Source organism: Leptodactylus fuscus, chromosome 5 (genome assembly GCF_031893055.1).
Source record: "Leptodactylus fuscus isolate aLepFus1 chromosome 5, aLepFus1.hap2, whole genome shotgun sequence".
Classification (NCBI taxonomy): Eukaryota; Metazoa; Chordata; class Amphibia; order Anura; family Leptodactylidae; genus Leptodactylus; species Leptodactylus fuscus.
The window spans coordinates 84,476,099-84,496,640 of record NC_134269.1 but is presented as its reverse complement, the minus strand read 5'-3'; the positions used below and the strand labels follow the sequence as shown (position 1 = coordinate 84,496,640).

General features: G+C 44.5%; 1 protein-coding gene across 1 annotated transcript in view; it reads right to left on the bottom strand.

Moving 5' to 3' along the window:
* The window catches only part of ENTREP2 (endosomal transmembrane epsin interactor 2), a 638,923-nt gene extending 618,674 nt beyond the window's left edge, over window positions 1–20,249 (bottom strand). The window contains exon 1 of the mRNA XM_075273590.1: window positions 19,226–20,249. Coding sequence (XP_075129691.1) covers window positions 19,226–19,453 — 228 coding nt within the window. The 5' untranslated portion in view covers window positions 19,454–20,249. The remainder of the gene's footprint in view (window positions 1–19,225) is intronic.
* Between the last annotated feature and the right edge of the window lie 293 nt (window positions 20,250–20,542).

Here is a 20,542-nt window from a genome sequence, read left to right as displayed (position 1 = left end):
ACTGGTATATAGTGCCATTGTCTGACTGGGAATTCAAAGAATATATTGGGGTTACGTGCACCCACAATTTTTACTACTGGTATACAGTGCCAGTTTCTGACTGGGAATTCAAAGAATATATTGGGGTTACAAATACCCTCATTTCTTGCTACTGCCATATAGTGCCAGTTTCTGACTGGTAATTCAAAGAATATATTGGGGTTACGTGCACCCACAATTTTGACTACTGGTATACAGTGCCATTGTCTGACTGGGAATTCAAAGAATATATTGGGGTTATAAATACCCTCATTTCTTGCTACTGCCATATAGTGCCAGTTTCTGACTGGTAATTCAAAGAATATATTGGGGTTATAAATACCCTCATTTCTTGCTACTGGTATATAGTGCCATTGTCTGACTGGGAATTCAAAGAATATATTGGGGTTACGTGCACCCACAATTTTTGCTACTGGTATATAGTGCCAATTTCTAACTGGGAATTCAAAATGCGCAAGGCTCCCGGAAAGGGACGTGGACGAGGCCGTGGGCGAGGTCGGGGGAATGGTTCTGGGGAGCAAGGTAGCAGTGAAGCCACAGGGCGTCCCGTGCCTACTCCTGTGGGGCAGCAAGCATTGCGCCACTCCACAGTGCCAGGGTTGCTTGCCACATTAACTAAACTGCAGGGTACAAACCTTAGTAGGCCCGAGAACCAGGAACAGGTCTTGCAATGGCTGTCAGAGAACGCTTACAGCACATTGTCCAGCAGCCAGTCAGACTCTGCCTCCTCTCCTCCTATTACCCAACAGTCTTGTCCTCCTTCCTCCCAAAATTCCCAAGCTTCACAGAACAATAACCCCAACTGTTCCTGCTCCCCAGAGCTGTTCTCCGCTCCTTTCATTGTCCCTCAACCTGCCTCTCCACGTCACAATTCCACGAACCTAACAGAGGAGCATCTGTGTCCAGATGCTCAAACACTAGAGTCTCCTCCATCTCCGTTCGATTTGGTGGTGGATGACCAGCAACCCACCCTCATCGACGATGATGTGACGCAGTTGCCGTCAGGGCATCCAGTTGACCTGCGCATTGTGCGGGAGGAGGAGATGAGACAGGAGTTGGAAGAGGAAGTGGTGGATGATGAGGACACTGACCCGACCTGGACAGGGGGGGATGTCAAGCGGGGAAAGTAGTGTGGATGTTGAGGCAAGTGCAGCACCAAAAAGGGTAGCTAGAGGCAGAGGCAGAGGTCAGCAGCTTAGGCGAAGCCAGGCCACACCCGGAATCTCCCAAGATGTTCCAGTTCGTACCCAGCCCCGAAAAACTCCCACCTCGAGGGCACGTTTCTCGAAGGTGTGGAGTTTTTTCAAGGAATGCGCCGAGGACAGATATAGTGTTGTCTGCACAATTTGCCTCTCGAAATTGATTAGGGGCTCTGAGAAGAGCAACCTGTCCACCACTTCAATGCGCCGTCATTTGGAATCCAAGCACTGGAATCAGTGGCAGGCAGCAACGGCAGGACAAAGGCCGCCTGCCGTTCACGCCACTGCCACTGCCTCTGCCTCTGCCACTGCTGACTGTGCTGGCGATGCACTCCAGAGGACGAGCCAGGACACCACTTCATCTGCCTCCGCCACTTTGTTGACTTCTCCCTCATCCTCCCCTGTTCCTGTCTTATCTCCTTCTCCTGCACCATCAAAGGCACCATCAGGCGCTTCTTTACAACAACCCACCATCTCTCAGACATTGGAGCGGCGGCAGAAATACACTGCTAACCACCCACACGCGCAAGCCTTGAACGCCAACATCGCTAAACTGCTGGCCCAGGAGATGTTGGCGTTCCGGCTTGTTGAAACTCCCGCCTTCCTGGACCTGATGGCAACTGCGGCACCTCGCTATGCCGTCCCTAGCCGTCACTACTTCTCCCGGTGTGCCGTCCCCGCCTTGCACCTCCGCTGTTAGATTGACCCCAGCTACGAGTTGGAAACGTTGCAGCACTGGCGTTGGTAGACGTCAGCAGGCTGTGCTGAAGCTGATCAGCTTGGGGGACAGACAGCACACTGCCTCCGAGGTGAGGGATGCCCTCCTCGATGAGACGGCAATATGGTTTGAGCCGCTGCACCTGGGCCCAGGCATGGTCGTTTGTGATAACGGCCGGAACCTGGTAGCAGCTCTGGAGCTTGCCGGACTCCAACATGTTCCATGCCTGGCCCACGTCTTCAACCTAGTGGTGCAACGTTTCCTAAAGAGCTACCCCAATGTTCCAGAGCTACTGGTGAAAGTGCGGCGCATGTGCGCCCACTTTCGCAAGTCGACAGTAGCCGCTGCTAGCTTAAAATCTCTCCAGCAACGCCTGCATGTGCCACAACACCGGCTTTTGTGCGACGTCCCCACACGCTGGAACTCAACGTTTCAGATGTTGAATAGAGTGGTTGAGCAGCAGAGACCTTTGATGGAATACCAGCTACAAAACCCTAGGGTGCCACAAAGTCAGCTGCCTCAGTTTCTCATCCATGAGTGGCCATGGATGAGAGACCTTTGTGACATCCTACGGGTGTTTGAGGAGTCCACAAGGAGGGTGAGCTCTGAGGATGCGATGGTGAGCCTTACAATCCCGCTCTTGTGTGTTCTGAGAGAATCCCTGATTGACATCAGGGATAACTCAGATCACACAGAGGAGTCAGGGATAGCATCCGATCCGTCACAGCTGGAGAGTAGGTCCACACATCTGTCCGCTTCATCGCGTTTAATGGAGGAGGAGGAGGAGGAAGAAGAGTTGTCCGATGATGTGATGGTGATACAGGAGGCTTCCGGGCAACTTCGAATCGTCCCATTGTTGCAGCGCGGATGGGTAGACATGGAGGATGAGGAGGAAATGGAGATTGAACTTTCCGGTGGGGCCAGAGGAGTCATGCCAACTAACACTGTGGCAGACATGGCTGAGTTCATGTTGGGGTGCTTTACAACCGACAAGCGTATTGTCAAAATCATGGAGGACAACCAGTACTGGATCTTTGCTATCCTTGACCCCCGGTATAAAAACAACATCTCGTCTTTTATTCCGGTAGAGGGGAGGGCCAATCGCATCAATGCTTGCCACAGGCAATTGGTGCAGAATATGATGGAGATGTTTCCAGCATGTGACGTTGGCAGCAGGGAGGACAGTTCCTCCAGTAGGCGACCAAGTTCTCACCGGTCCACACAAACAAGGGGCACACTGTCTAAGGTCTGGGACACCTTGATGGCACCCCCTCGCCAAAGTGCCGCCACAGAGGGTCCTAGTGTCACCAGGCGTGAGAAGTATAGGCGCATGTTGCGGGAATACCTTTCCGACCACAGCCCTGTCCTCTCCGACCCCTCTGCGCCCTACACGTATTGGGTGTCGAAGTTGGACCTGTGGCTTGAACTTGCCCTATATGCCTTGGAGGTGCTGTCCTGTCCTGCCGCCAGCGTCCTATCTGAGAGGGTGTTCAGTGCAGCCGGTGGCATCATCACTGACAAGCGCACCCGTCTGTCAGCTGAGAGTGCCGACCGGCTCACTTTGATAAAAATGAACCACCACTGGATAGAGCCTTCATTTTTGTGCCCACCTGTGTAAAGCACCCCAACATGAAACTCCATGTCTGTACTCAACCTCTCCAATTCCTCCGCATCCTCATACTCATCCACCATAAGCGTTGCACAATTCTGCTAATACTAGGCTCCCTCCAACATGATTTCCCCCAACTCTGCTGGTTAGAGGCTCCCTCCACCCTGATTTCCACCAACTCTGCTGGTTAGAGGCTCCCTCCACCCTGCTTTCCCACAACTCTGCTGGTTAGAGGCTCCCTCCACCATGAATTTGCCCAAACTGGGCTGGTTAGAGGCTCCCTCCACCATGAATTGGTCCAAACTGGGGTTTTTAGAGGCTCCCTCCACCATGAATTTGCCAAAACTGGGCTGTTTAGAGGCTCCCTCCACCATGAATTGGTCCAAATTGGGGTTTTTAGAGGCTCCCTCCACCATGAATTTGCCCAAACTGGGCTGGTTAGAGGCTCCCTCCACCATGAATTGGTCCAAATTGGGGTTTTTAGAGGCTCCCTCCACCATGAATTGGTCCAAACTGGGCTGTTTAGAGGCTCCCTCCACCATGAATTGGTCCAAACTGGGGTTTTTAGAGGCTCCCTCCACCATGAATTGGTCCAAACTGGGCTGGTTAGAGGCTCCCTCCACCCTGATTTCCACCAACTCTGCTGGTTAGAGGCTCCCTCCACCCTGCTTTCCCACAACTCTGCTGGTTAGAGGCTCCCTCCACCATGAATTGGTCCAAACTGGGGTTTTTAGAGGCTCCCTCCACCATGAATTTGCCAAAACTGGGCTGTTTAGAGGCTCCCTCCACCATGAATTGGTCCAAATTGGGGTTTTTAGAGGCTCCCTCCACCATGAATTTGCCCAAACTGGGCTGGTTAGAGGCTCCCTCCACCATGAATTGGTCCAAATTGGGGTTTTTAGAGGCTCCCTCCACCATGAATTGGTCCAAACTGGGCTGTTTAGAGGCTCCCTCCACCATGAATTGGTCCAAACTGGGGTTTTTAGAGGCTCCCTCCACCATGAATTGGTCCAAACTGGGCTGGTTAGAGGCTACCTCCACCATGAATTGGTCCAAACTGGGGTTTTTAGAGGCTCCCTCCACCATGAATTGGTCCAAACTGGGGTTTTTAGAGGCTCCCTCCACCATGAATTGGTCCAAATTGGGGTTTTTAGAGGCTCCCTCCACCATGAATTGGTCCAAACTGGGGTTTTTAGAGGCTCCCTCCACCATGAATTGGTCCAAACTGGGCTGGTTAGAGGCTCCCTCCACCATGAATTGGTCCAAACGGGGGTTTTTAGAGGCTCCCTCCACCATGAATTTGCCCAAACTGGGCTGGTTAGAGGCTCCCTCCACCATGAATTTGCCCAAACTGGGCTGTTTAGAGGCTCCCTCCACCATGAATTGGTCCAAACTGGGGTTTTTAGAGGCTCCCTCCACCATGAATTGGTCCAAACTGGGGTTTTTAGAGGCTCCCTCCACCATGAATTTGCCCAAACTCTGCTGGTTAGAGGCTCAATCCACCCTGATTTTCAAAACAAATGTTGGTGCCAACCTCAACTTACTACAAGGGCTAAATTCACTGCTGGTGACAAGCTCTCCTCACTGCAAGTGCCAAATACACGTTTCAAGGTGTTTTCCTACTGTCAGAGAGGTGGTATTGAGTGTGTAAAGTGTGTAGTTGTTAGGCTGTGATGTTGGGGTAATAGAGGGTCTTTGGTGTGTTAGATGCCCCCAGACATGCTTCCCCTGCTGTCCCAGTGTCATTCCAGAGGTGTTGGCATCATTTCCTGGGGTGTCATAGTGGACTTGGTGACCCTCCAGACACGGATTTGGGTTTCCCCCTTAACGAGTATATGTTCCCCATAGACTATAATGGGGTTCGAAACCCGTTTGAACACACGAACAGTGAGCGGCTGTTCGATTCGAATTTCGAACCTCGAACATTTTAGTGTTCGCTCATCTCTAATTGTTACCCTTAGCAAAGGATAGATGCATTGAGGATACTTGGCAAGTTCAATTTCCAAGCATGGGTTTTCAGTGGACTGGTAGACCGGTTGATACTGGGGCACATCACTGGTTATCCAGTCCAGTTCTTCTGTATATCTAAGCCCAGATGTTAGAGCTCATCTCATTACCATTAAGCTGTGCAAGGTGTATACTTCAGGGGGGTATATGTGAGACAGAACCTGTCTGCTGGTACTGAAGTCTACTCGCCTGCAGCTAGACCGCAGGCTAGCAGAAATAAGTTGTCTCTTGTATTGACCTGAGTGGTTGGTAATATACAACCTATATAGTACAGAAGTTCTTGTTTTCATATAAATGATGGATTTTTCATACTACAGAATAAAAAAAGCTAAACCCTGTTCACACTGAACTTCTGTGTTGCTGTTTCTGAGTACATTTGGATTCACCTTGCCGTCTGCTATAGAGCTAATCCTCTACAGGGGATAAAAGCAGAACATTCATCGAGACAGAATGGACATGCTAACAGGTGGGACTAGTAACCACTCCAGCAAAGCCCAGATGATGATCAGTATTGTATAATTCCTTTATAGTATAACTGAGGATTTAATGGATATGGTTACCACATTATTAACAAGCACTCTAAGACCATGGATTGTTTAAATCAACAAAACTATAGTGAAAAGTCCCCTTTAGTCCCATCCCTGGGTAACGGTCCGTGTGTGGGCTGTATTTCCAAGACTGAACTCCGCTGTATGCATAGGAGTCACTTCATCATAGTCAGTTATCATGCAGAATGTTCCCAAACAGTCTGATTGCTATAGTAATAAATTGATAGCATTATGTCATAGTGTAGCAACTGGGCTGTTCATGAGCTCACTGCATCATAACTATGATACAGTAACTCTTATGCAAGCGGCTGAATTTAGCCAGAATACAACGGACCAAACACTGACCCCTTCCATGGACAGCACTCGGTCATGTACAAGTGCCCTTGAAAGTTGGAAAAAAGCTTAGAGTCATTCAGTGTGATTTGGATTGTTATAAATTAGAGCTACCATAGTCATATTTCTTTTCCAACACCAACTTGAAGTAATATTCACATCCTTTGCATAAATTTCTCTTCTAAAACCTTAAAAATGTCAAAATATTAAAGACATAAGGGGGTAGTTAAACGAGGACCTCTTTTAACTTGATTTGGACAATCCTCGCTCTTACGGGTGAATGGAAATCAATCCAATTGGTGGTTCCAATAAAATCAGTTTTATTGATGGATAAAAGCACAACTCGTTTCGCTACTTACATTCCCTTTCTCAAGTGCATTAAATCGAAGGTACGCCGCTTTTCCTTTACTAAAGCTCCTGAAATAAACAAACAGTCTCTTCTTATTTCAGGGGCTTTATGAAAGGAAAAGCAGCGTACCTTCAATTTAATGCACTTGAGAAAGGGAATGTAAGTCCCGAAACGCGTTGTGCTTTTATCCATCAATAAAACTGATTTTATCGTAACCACCAATTGGATTGATGTCCACTCACCTGTAAGAGCATGGTTTGTCCAAATCAAGCTAAAAGAGGTCTTCATTTAGCTACCCCCATTATTTCTATTCTATTGACATTTCTGTTAATGTACAAGGACAAAGACGCTGCCTCCCTCTAGTGAGTAATAGGTGTTAATACTAGTTGTGACTCTTCACAACCCACAAGGTAAAAGGCCAATCAGGCCTTACCCTCACTCACATATATCTAATCCTTGAACCCTCAAACAGTATCACGCTATTGTGCCGCTCAGCGTTCTTCTTTGTTGCTTTTGAAAATATTAAAGATGACAATTATTCTGTAGATATTACTGCGTACACATATATGCAAGCATTTCCTTCAGACAATTTCTCATCATAAAACATAATTCTGAGGTGAACATAAATAAAATACAAAACCATGACCATAGACGTAGAGCATCATAAAACTAATACAATGTTACTCTTCTTAGATTTGTAAAAATGGCAGGAGTATGAGAGATGGAGCACAGCACGAGCTCACTGTAGCGAATACAGTTTAGGCATTGGGGACAGTATTCCCAGGGGTGGGCTCATGCTGTTTCCTTTCAGGACAACTCCAGGAACATGTCATTTCTGCAGGATCTGTCACTGTTTATTTCAAAGTGCTTGCAAAAGACCGAAATCTGGTGATAGTTAATCTGAAATTCCATGTCTCTATGGTTTATAAGTGGGACATTTTCGTAAACAGATAATGGAAGTACTAAAATGCAGACAATAGAGATAATTATCTAATGCTTGGGTTTTCTGATAGACAATCTGGTTCATTAAGTATCTCTCTATTAGAGCAGTACTATCGAAATATGTTTATCAAGGATAATTGTCTAGTTCCGCTTCTGATGCCATCCAACGCTAACCACACATTAGGCATTGGTCTAAATGTCGCTACCAAGTGGTTAAGCACCAGTGAGTCTAATGTCTACTAAACAGTGGGGATTTAGAGAAATGATTTCCACTTCACTTGTGTACAATGGGCATCAGGTGTCATTTGTATGCAGCACATCACTGGAAGGTAGAGAAATTCACATCACAGTAATGTTTCCAGTTAGATAAACAAGTTAAATGATAGAGACAGAATACACAGAGAAGTGACATTTCAGCATATCTCATTTCTTAACCTAAGCTACAAAGGAGCTCAGCCTAGAGAGGTAAAAGGTTAAGTGTGTGTGTGTGTGTGTGTGTGTGTGTGTGTGTGTGTGTGTGTGTGTGTGTGTGTGTGTGTGTGTGTGTGTGTGTGTGTGTGTGTGTGTGTGTGTGTGTGTAGAGGGGCCTGAATGCTCCTTGTGTTATGTTCTGTTTTCCATATTCAAACCATAAGAAAACATATAGTCCGTGTAACCGGTAAGAGGTAACCAATATTTAGACTTGCTGCATTGCACAAAAAAAAAAGGGTTCCCCGTTATCTTTTCCCATTGCTGAGAACCTGTGTAGGGGACACCACAACTCTTTTCTACAGATTTGTCCATCCTGGCCTTTCCACTTGACTGAACATGTCCAGATATGTATGTTACAAGATGACAATCTTTTCAAAACAATGTGATTTCATAATATCCAATCACAAGGTACTTATTCCATATGTGTCAATATGTAGACATATTGAACAGTAGTCTGTCAAGGTTTTGATATCATGTCACAATATTGTATTGAATTTATGAGAAATTGGAATCCTTAACCAAATTCCAGCTAAGATAGATGGACACTGCAATGTACACAAGTTTAACAAGGGAAAGATGTAGAATTATATGTTGCTTATAGGTAGGCAGGTTTTTCACTGACTACTTTAGCTCCTTCCTAACCATTGGTAAGGCACTTAGTGATAGGATATTTGACAGCCTGAAAAATAAGACATAGTGTAATGGTAATGCCATGGTATCATTAGAGAGCCTCATACAGATTCATACTGTCTATATGGAAGAAGAAAGGGGGCAGCATAAGCTGACATGTACTTGTCCACAAACACCTTAGCAACCACAGTAAATGTCGTGTAATATTCACTTGTTTATTCTAAGGCACCTTTCATCGACAAGACTAACAATGAGAAGAGGAGATAAAAGAATTACATTCTATGTTCAGATGGGATGTATATGAATTTATTCTGTATGCCTAAATAATGTATCAGTGTGCCATAGATAAGGAATAACAACACTGAAAGGAAGAAAGAGCCGCTTTATCCAGTGACATAATACACCACAAACTAATGTAAGATGACAGCAATTAGATATTTCCACTTATAGAAAGATATGAATCCTAAATAGGATCTGTCACCAGATTTCACAATACAAACTGCATCCATTATTAAGCAGACTTCTGATGCCTAATGAGGCTGGTGTGCTTACATTGAAAATACATATCAGGATGGCTTCTTCACTTTAAAATGGGTCAGGAAGGGTATTGCGTCTCCTTGTAGAGACCAACATGTAAAGGTTAAGGACGCGACTCTAAAAATCTGGGGAAAAGGTAAGCAAATCCATCAGGAAACAAGGAGCTCATGAGTCCAGTATATTTATGAGCTTAACTCAACCTCCACCCATCTAGCCTGACAAGTTCTGTTCAGTATACCTCCTCCCTGCTCCTGAGATCTCACACTGCTCAGTGCAAGCTGCATAGAAACAGATTTGTCAGTTTAAGGGCCCATGCACATGATGTAATGCGGCGCTGATTCTGACACGTAAACTTGTGTCAGAGTCAGCGCTTCAAAACAGAATACCATTGACTTCAATGGGTTGTCTTAAGCGCGCTACACATTGAAATCAATGGGAGGCTTTATAACCCATTGATTTCAATGTGTTACGCGCCTTAAACGGAACCCTTTGAAGTCAATGGGATTCTGTTTTGAAGCGCTGACTCTTTCAAGTTTACGTGTCAGAATCAGCGCTGCGTTACATCGTGTGCACGGGCGGGGCCCAAAAGGGTGGAAATTTTGGAGGGGTTTATCTAATAAATATACTGAACTCATGAGCTCTGTCACACTTTCTCTAGACTCATAAATTGCTCATTTTAATATCAGATATTTACAGCCATTATGTCAAAGTAAATGCACCAGCCTCTTCAGGTCTAAGTGATCTAGTTAATAATATGTGCAGGTTATATTGTGAAATCTTTAACCTTCATCACACACAATTATGCATGTAAAGGCTTTTCAATAACTGAAAGTGGCCAGACAATTATACATTGTATAATCTTACTATGTGACAATCAATATAAATATGTATTTTTCATGCCTCTCACACAAAGCACTTGAAAAAAAAAATATTGATCTTGATTTATCTCTGCATGAATATTCATTTGGGGTCCAACTCATATCCAGTCTTCTTAGAATACATACGTGATGACAGTCAATTGGCCAGTCATAAGGATTCGCACACGCACAAACACACACACATCCTGTTCTTTTTTGGTTTTGTGGCTGTGCTTCTGTAGTAGCAGAAGCACGGCCGGTGTACGGGTAGCACACGCACGATATCTATGTGCCGCCAATGCATCAGCCATGCCATTCAATCACAGCAGGCGAACCATACATGCTTGTATGCAAAGGACCTAAACCAGAATAGGTCTACAAACCCATCATGCTTTTTCCCACAGTGCTTTTCAAAGACAGTCTGCACAGTTTAACACTGCAAACTTTCTGCTTCAATTATACCTATAAGTAAAAGGCTCAAACAGCACTGGAGGCATCCCCAATGGTACAAGAGAACTCTCCAGCGACGCCTCCATCTTCTTCTGGAACGGCATCTTAACGCGTCTCGTTCCACCCTTGGCTTGAAACTTCTATGCATGTGCAAGTCAGCTCTGCTGTCGGGCCTTGGGCAGAGCCAACTGCGCATGGCTACCTGGTGTAAGTGGCCATTTTCTTGTTGCCGCTTACACAGTAAGCTGGGTAAGCAGCCACAAGAAAATGGCCGCTTACACCAGTCGGGTATGCACAGTCAGCTCTGCCCGAGGCCAGACAGCAGAGCCAACTTGCGCATGCGTAGAAGTTTCAAGCCAAGGACAGAAGAAGACGCGTGAAGAGCTTGTTCCAGAAGAAGATGGAGGCATCGCTGGAGTTCTCTCGCAGTATTGGGGATGCCCCCAGTGCTGTTTGAGTGCTGGAACCCGCCCCCATTGCTGCAAAGAACTCATTTGCATACAGCAGAAAACCGGGATTTCTACCAAACGGCGGCATGAAGACTTCTAAAAGGTAGGAGAAGAATAGCCTTTGTTAAGGCTATTCTGACGCATTAGGGACCAAAAAAATTGCATTTTAATGATAAAATCCCTTTAAGTGTAATTGACATGTAATTTACAAAAAAAAAAAAAATGCAGTAAAATGCTGTGGTTTTTGCCGCTGCTTTTACACTGTGTGAGGCCCCGGCCTTAAACTCATTTTTTGGTAAACAAGCTCTTAAGGCTGGGTTCACATGGTACCTTTTTTTTATGAAGAACTGCATGCAGTCTTTAACTGCAGTAATGAGTAGTACGTATTACTATACACCTATTCATAATTCTAAAATTACAGCCATTACTGTACATATAACAGGGTGTACTCGTCTAAGGTCACATTCACATTTAATATTTAAAAAACACACAAATATAGCAGAAAAAGAATTTGTTAAAATACATGTAAATAGTAGGATTTCTACAAGTATTTCTTTTGAGAAGTTATAGGAGTTGCAAAAAGGTCAAAATCCAAGTGCAGCTAACATAAGGGAAATGTACTTTATAATAATAATTAAAAAAAAAAAAAAAAAAAATTCTCCATTCACCCTACAATATTTCATAGTTTTTCCACTAAGATTAAACTTTACCACTAGGGAATGAATCTCTCAGTGCCCCTGGTCTCTTCTCTTATTAATCGATCATACCTGCTAGCTTTTATTCTGAAAGAAGAAAGTCTACTATTAGAGTACATGAAATCTGCCTCTGAGCACTGGCCTGTGAACGCAGACCCAGCTGTATTGTAATTATTCCCAATATTCCCTTAAGATTTCATATATTGGTGCAGTAGCGGATTATTTTTTTTTTTTTTTTTAAACAATAGAGGATTTCTAGTACATTTTTACAATGACTAGAGTTCAACACAAGGTTAAAATATAAATACAGAAATCAAGATAAAATGCACTGACCGCGGTTTATTCTTTTTATGTATTGATATTACAGTGTAAGACTAGTCCTTAAAAACAAATTTCCATTTTACTATGTTCTCTATCCAAGCTTTATCATCTATGTAGTATTGTCTAATTCATTTTAAAGACTACCTGCAGACCTGAAAATATTCTTTCTGGAGTCATCTCAAAACTGCCCTATTTCAATACCAAAATTCTTATTTAAAGGGCATAACAGGGCATACCTGTATCAGGCAGCGGGTTGAGGACCCACCATGCTGCAAAACCAGTTTGACTTTAGGTCTACAGGCCTCACCTAAGCAGACTCCCAGGTATTCACAATTTAACCCCATATGGGGATCTGGACTTCACTGGTTGCTCACTGCTGAAGTAATATTGAGTTGGTAACTTCTGACCAAGTAAAACACATCGTGTGAATCTAGACTAAACTCAGGCAGACAGACTACAGCCATAGACTAAAAACAGTTCAGGTATTAAATCAGGAATAGATCAAGAACATCGGATAACATAAGCCAGGTCAAAACAGGAATCCATAGTAGAACATCAGGTCAGGCAGCAAATGTGTGTACTACATACATAGCAGAGGCAGCTGCCACAGGGCCCGGGACATTAGGGGCCGGGCGACAGCCGCTACCGCTGCCATCATTATACTCGGGGGGGTTTTCGGACCTGCGTCCTGGGGCATGTGACGTCTGACGTCATTGAAGATCGACTACTTTGGAGGCTGACAGCATAGGAGACAGGCGATAGGTGAGTAACAGGTTTTTTTTATGTTTTTCTCCCCCTGGGTCTCTGATTATTATACTCTGGGGACAATACTGTGTGCAGGGGCCACTATGGGGGACAATACTGTGTGCAGGGGTCACTATCGGGCACAATAGAGCGAGCAGGAATGCATAGGAGGGGGGGGGTCAGTCAAGGTCTTCATTGTTGGTCAGGGGGGCTCATGTCAAAAGTTCGCCTCGGGGCCCCGCCATTCCTAGTTACGCCACTGTGTGTGTGTGTATATATATATATATATATATATATATATATATATATATATATATATATATATATATGTATCAGGGAAATGATGAACTTAGGGATTTGATCAAATCCGGGAAGATGTTAAAATAACAACTCTGTGGGGTCACTTCCCTAAAGAAAGTAAGTGATTTGATCAAAACCCTGAACTGTTTAGTGAAATGATGAAATAACACAAGTCAGGACTCACACAGCAATATGTTTTGCTTGTTACCACTCCCCCTTTACCTCACTGATCCCCTCTAGCATCTGTGCCGGCAATCACGCTGAGCTTCTGACGTAACGCACACGAAAAGTGGATTCAGATATAGAATAAAAAAGAAAATTAAAAAAAAAAAAAAAAAAAAAAAAAGATCAAACTGACCGAATTTGTATCTGAAGAACAGTTTAATGAAACTATCAGGACGTATTTTGAACAAGCGGCATGATAAAGAAAAGCCTTTGTGGACTCGCGAAAGGAGAGAAGAAGCTTCATAGGTCATTGAACAATTTAAAATTAGCCGCAGCTACTTACATTACAACGGACAAATACGGAGGACCATTATGGAAAAAAGTACCATATTATGGAAGTAGTGGCCACTATACAATATAGTGACCTGAATGATGCACTGCAACTCCAGTACACAGCTGATCAGCAGGGGGGCCAGGAGTTGGGATTTAGACTTTCTCCAAACTACTATTATGACATAAGGATAGGTTATGAATATTAAGGTTGTGCACAAATCTTTAAAAAATAATTGCTACTTCATAAAAGTGATAAGTCATAGGTGGGGGTGTCAGTGCACTGACTGATAAAAAATTAAAAAGGGACAGTGATAACGGGAGAGGAGGGAGGCGGCAGTGTGACCCGGGGGACAAGGACTGATTCCGATCACATGACCCAGGGTCAAAACCAGCCTGGAGCCTTCAGTCCAACATAAAAGAAACCTCCATTAGAAGTAGGGGAAATTTAACTCCTGCATGAAGGAATTTTTTCATCTCCAAATTTTGACAGACTCAGGAGTGTATAGGCTTACAGACATGTAGAGAACTATCCTCAGCAGGGCCGGCGTCAGCGCACGGCATAGTCAGGCAAGTGCCGGAGCCCACAGAGCCTCTGGGGGCCCCCCGGCACTTGCCCGCCCCAGCACTTGCCTGTCCCGGTTTCAGCTCATTGGCGTCCGTCGGACGCCGATGAGCTGAATACATAAGCGATTAAAGTAGGAGCTGTGAGCTCAGCTCCTGCTTTAAAGCTGTGGCCCGGTGTGCGTGTGTAGGCGCGATGACGTCATCACATCACGCTTACACACGCAAGCCGGGCCACAGCTTTAAAGCAGGAGCTGAGCTCACAGCTCCTACTTTAATCGCCTATGTGAATGGAGTGGGAGAGCGGAGAGGGGAGCGTCGGGGGGAACGATGGAAGGTGAGTGTGTTTGTTTTGTATTAAATATTAAGGTGGAACATAATGAAGGGGGCCCATGAAACTGGGGTGCAAACGAAGGGGAGGGGGGGGGGGGGAACGGCATGACACTGGGGCAGATGGGGGGTGGAACAGCATGACACTGGGGCAGAGACGGGGGACATAAAACTGTGGGCAGATGAAGGGGGAGAATGTGATGAAACTGGGGACAGAGATGGAGGGGGGACATGAAACTGGGGACAGAGGAAGGGTGTATATGAAACTGGGGGAGAGATGGAGGGGGGGCATATAATTTACGGATGACTGTAGGAGGATTATACTGTGTGGGAGCACATGATAAATAAATGAGAATGGGCAGAGTCAACAAAAGTGGGTGGAGCCAAATTTACCGCACCGCACATTTTACCCCTTTCTACTCTTTAAAAATTGGGAGGTATGGCGTTGGTGACGCCACACTCCTGCGTGACGTCACTCACTTCATCTGCGACGCACAGTGTCTCAATTCCCCCACCTCCTTTACAAGGGGGCCCACCTAGGCTCTGTCGCCCAAGGGCCCATAAAAACCTGGAGCCGGCCCTGATCCTCAGCTAACCTTGCAAGGAGAACAAATTACTGCAAAAGGTGAACAGTTCTCAGCTGAGAGCTTCTGCCCCTTCATTTCAGAGATCAGTGGGGTCCTCAGTACTTGGACTCCTACCATTCAAAGTTTGACACTATGACATGTCAAAGTTTTATGAAACAATGATTACACTAGGTTCACACTAATGTTGGCTCTTCTTTGTTCATGGACCTGAACAATGGAGAAGTGGACTGCTAAAACGGCGGTTACACACAGAGCCTGACAAACTCCATTAACTAGAATGGGGACCACCAGGTGTCTGCTGTTTTTAAACTGAAAGAGTCTCCAACAATGCAGATGTGAACCCAGCCTTACTCTTTCATTTTCGACTACTCTTTTACCTGATTTGTTGCATTTTTTGTGAACCAGATATATTTTCACAGCATTTTATCTATAAATAATTCTTTGTATGTATGTATGAATGATCTGTTATATCTAAGAAAGAAGGAAAAACTACAACAGATCTGATACAATATATACCGCTGCCTTTTACCTCACAATTTCCAGGCTAGTCCTATCATTTCATAAATTTCATATTCCTTTCTGGAAATTCTTTGAAAGGTTGCATATATTTCTCACCCACAGAATTACATGAGCCATAAAGTCACAACAAGTATGACTAGGATTATGAGCCTATAAAAGTCTGAAGCAGAGACTTGTGGTTCTTAGCGAGAGCTGCACAGTTCCCCCATACAAGCCATATTGAGCACTGACACCTTTGCAGATGGCTTTGTGAACAGAGTGCACAAAGAGTGCTTGGTCAATCCGTATTTCCTCAACCTGCTGGGGAAAGGTTCAGTTCACTGTTTTTCTATAAGGAAAATGCCCTTGTCCTTGAAGCATCTGCAGCAGATTTGCCGGCTGCTCTGCGGGTCCCCTCAGGGGAAAAACAGAATCACAGCTCATTTTCTTCTCTCCATAAATTAAGTAGCACTGGATGTGAAACCAGTAACAGAAAGAGAGAAGGCAACTGGGGGTTGTAGATTTGTGCAAAACTAGCAAAAAGTTGGTATTGTGAAGCACAAGGAAACAAACTTATGACTGTTCATCAAGAAGCCGCTCATGTTCCCAAACTTCAGCAAAGCTAAAACATCTCAATGCAATTTCCTATTTTCTAGAATCCAATTTGTTACCTGTAGTATAGTTTTTACTTCTTTAAACTTCACATGCAACTTCCTATTGAAGCCCAAGTTGCTATAGGAGATTTATGGGCAATATAAATCTGATCTTGGTACATAAACCTCTGTTAATTACAAAGTATCAGCGTTTTCTGTATTACTGTACAATATTTACATAAAGATGAACAAAATATTTATTCATATGTTACTGCTTAAATTCCCTCCGATAAACAGGTATAGGTCTAAGTACTCATGCACACACACATTATAGCTTCAGATAACTGCTGTATTTTGGCTCTGTACCACCCTCTAGTGGAAAATAATGCTATAACAGTGCCACAAGAACCACCATGCAGCAACACACAGAGTGCCTACCAAGTGCCACAAGTGCTACCATATAGACCTCCAGCATGGTTTAGGCAAAACTCCACACAACTATATAATAGCTGCAATCTCCCTGTGTCTCAGGGGATAGGTTATAAATTAAAGGTCGGCATGGGGTCCAACACCCAGACATCAAGTTGATCAAATGTGAAGAAGCTGCAGTTTTCATTACTTGCCAAGCACAGTGCCATAACATTTGTATAGCAGCGGCGCTTCAAAAGGCATCTGAGCCCATTCAGTTGATTGGCCATGTGGCCAATGAACGTGAGGTCACATGACCTGTGAAACATTAGTGGCACTTAAGGAGCGCCACTGCAACTTGAAATAGCTGGTCTGTGGGTGTCAGACCCAAAGGATCTTCAATTCATTACCTATTCTAAGGATGGGTTATCATCTATTGATATATGTAGTGGTACATCTAATATTTACGCATAGTGGAATAACAGTATAGTCAGTGTATTTTAAATGAAACATCATGCAACAGCACATGGAGGTAGAAGGAGGGGTGGGTGGTCTACACCAGTAAACGGATGAATGAGTGAATGAAATACATTAAGAGTAAGATCACATATTCCAGTGCCACACAAGCAGCATGAACATACCTTCATCAATGACCAATGAATGGTTTTACTAACAAATCCATAAAGGATTAATCCCATTTTAGACATTGATAGCATATCCACAGGGTAAGCCATAAATATCTGATAGTTGCGGACACACCTCCATTTTGTGTCCAGAATAGGGGCCCTTAACTGTTATGCTACCTAGTGAGGCAGACAGTTGCTGACTCCCAATGGAGGATGAATAGAGAGGTGGCTGTTTACATGGCTCTCTTCATTTATCTCTATGGGAGCAATAAAAATAACCAGCATGGTTTCTTGGCCCTATAGAAGTGAATGGTGAGTGATGTGCATGTTTCACCTTGAATGAACTAGCCACTGGCCACATCAACAGAAATGATGGGATTGAAAGACCCCCATTATAGAGATATGTGCAGGTTTCTGAGCTTCTCTTACATAATTGCTCTTGTGTTAGCAGTCTCAAGTCATCCATGTATTACCTGGAGGGTCATTGTTCTGTTTGGCCTCCATATAATACCACATTTCCCTTATAGCAGCAGAGGCAACATTTTGTTATCTCTGCATTCGCTGGCAAAATCAGTTGTTTGCCTGAGTTACAGGGAGCCAGACTCAGTTGTCTGACAATCCCCTTAAAGGCACATTTCATAGATCCCAAGTAATCAGGCTAAATATTGCTCTTTATTAGGGTTCTCTCAAGCTTACCCAGCTTTATAACCGTCCAGAGCAGCAAATCTGTCTCATTTTACAGTGATATGGGGTAATAGGGTTATATCACTGAAAAGTCATGCAGATATGCCATTCAAGATTTTGGGAAAGCTGGGTAACTGTACCAGGGAGCTGTAAAGAGGAGTGTACCTGCTGACACCAGTCAGAAGAAGGATTTAACAGAGAAACAGGTGAAAAGAGTTATTCTGAGAGAAAGAGCATTTTGACAGATGATGGCAACAAAAGGATTTATTTACAGGTAACTTTTAAGTTTAGGGGAAACGCTTTTAACAGAATAGGTGGGCTTAAAGGGACCTGGAAAAATGTTAGCATTGTTTTCTGTGTGCTTAGTATTCATGATTCCTTAGTATTCTCAGTATCTATTGCTAGTCCTAAATGGCATCTCACATGTTGCCTGCTCCTCCATCATCCCCATAATAATAGATCCTTGTGCAATCTATATTACAGATATTGCAATTTACTATTACTTATGATTCTACCTAGTGCATTAAAATGCCATTTTCAAAAGCACAAAATGTATTTTAACAGTAATAGTAAAACCCATATATAAAATCTAGATGCTAGAGAATAAACAGTGAGAGATCTGTCTACTCACATAGATAATCCCCATATGAAAGCAGACAAGTACATTGGTCATAGTGACAAGCATTGATATAGTATAGTGATGGTAGGCATCAGCAAATGATTCTTGGAAATTCTGGCATACAGCACCAGAATCTGCCTGCCATTCTTACCATGGACTTTCAGCTTGCTGTAGTATTGTATTAGGTCCACAGTTTATAGCAGAGGGTATAAATCCAGAAAGTCTCTGTGATGTTTTGTTTGCTTTTTGCTTTCAGACTGGTGTAAAGATTGTAGCTTAGTGAGCAATGACTGTACACATTATTAGCTCATAGACAGAGGACGATTTGCTATCAGTTCACATTATCATTTTACATTGAGTTTGTTACATTTTTGTCACATATATTCAAAACAATGGAGCAAAAATACAAACATTGCTGCAAATATTATATTATTAATGGTAGCATTGTAACAGAATTTCCATTGCTGAGAAATATTGCATCTTTCCTCAGTCTTGCATAATGTATAGCCAGACCAATAAAAGTTTATGCAGGTGTAGATATGGGCTGATATTCAGCACATAAAGGAGAATCACAAGGCAAATGCATGAGCAAAGCAATAGTTAAAAAGTCACCATGTACTTACCGAAAATCCTGCCCAGAATGGACATGAGTGCCTTACCCTGGCAGAGGTAGTGAGGGCCAGGGCTGCAAAGCTCACAGCCACAATGAGACATCCCAGCACCATCTGGGAGACCCCAAGAGACAGCATGATCCTAGAACGAGTTCGGTATTCCCGAAGACGGGAGAGGCTCCGGGATAAAGCAGCAGGGCTTAGGGAGCGAGTGCCAGGAAGGGCACTTAGTGGCATCATGTATGGCGAGAGATGACCTTCTACAGGTAGCAAAATATACCCAATAGAGAGTGCAGCCTGGACCAGGGCACCCCAGATGGTCAGTCAATGCTCCTTACAATAAGGGATGTCACAGTGAATAGTATGCTATAGCAAAGCTATCTGTACCAAGACCTTGTGAGAGAGGTATGCCAACCTATGAATGACAGAATCAGGGGCAAAGTGATGCCAGGTGATGGGCAGAGTGTAATGAACTCCTGGAGAGTGCACAGACCCAATGGAGAAATAAAGGGTAGAGGGGATTCATGAGTCACAGGCAGAAGGCAGGGGACAGGTCCTAGGGGCAGGGGTCTCCATAGGTGCTGATCAGGATCTGAAGATCTCCTCATCCATACAAGACTTCTCGGTGCTCATCTGATCTCAGCTTATCTTCACTGCACCCTTAGGAAGATGGGCTACCATGAGGGATCAGAGTGTCAGTGTGGTGAAGTGACTTGTAGAGAAGCCTTGAGCAGGGGGGACGCCAGGAGAAGACATGGGGAGCCGGGGATGTGCGATGTCTCAGCTGTGATCTGCCTGCTGGAGGAGGTGATACAAAGTCCCATGTATCAGTGCTCTCCCTGGTGATAGCCAACGCCAGACTGCTCTGCAAATGAATGCAACTCCTCCAGTGTACTGTCAGGAGGGGAGGGGGCTCAGGATCACAGTAACCCCTTGTCTCCTGCTCCAGCACTAGCCCACATCACAGGCTTTGCTTACTCCGTCTTCCAGCAGCCTCATTACACTGCAGGTCCATTGACTAGCTCAGAGCCTCAGCTACATCCCAGTTGTATCAACCCCTGGCTGCTAACTCCTGGCTGCAAACAGCATGTACTATGGTAGCTTACTGCTCATCGCTCAAACCCCCGCCCTCACTATTAACCCCTAAGAGGAAGCACCGTGCCTCTTCCACAGGCTGCTAATTACACTGCTAGTCTCATTATCTGCTGCTACCTGCAGCTGTCACACAAGCAGGTGCCCAGTCTGCTGTCACTCACCTCTGCCACTAACTGTCCATAACAGATCCAGGTATGTCCCATCTAACTCTGAGCCTACAATATCAAGGCTGAT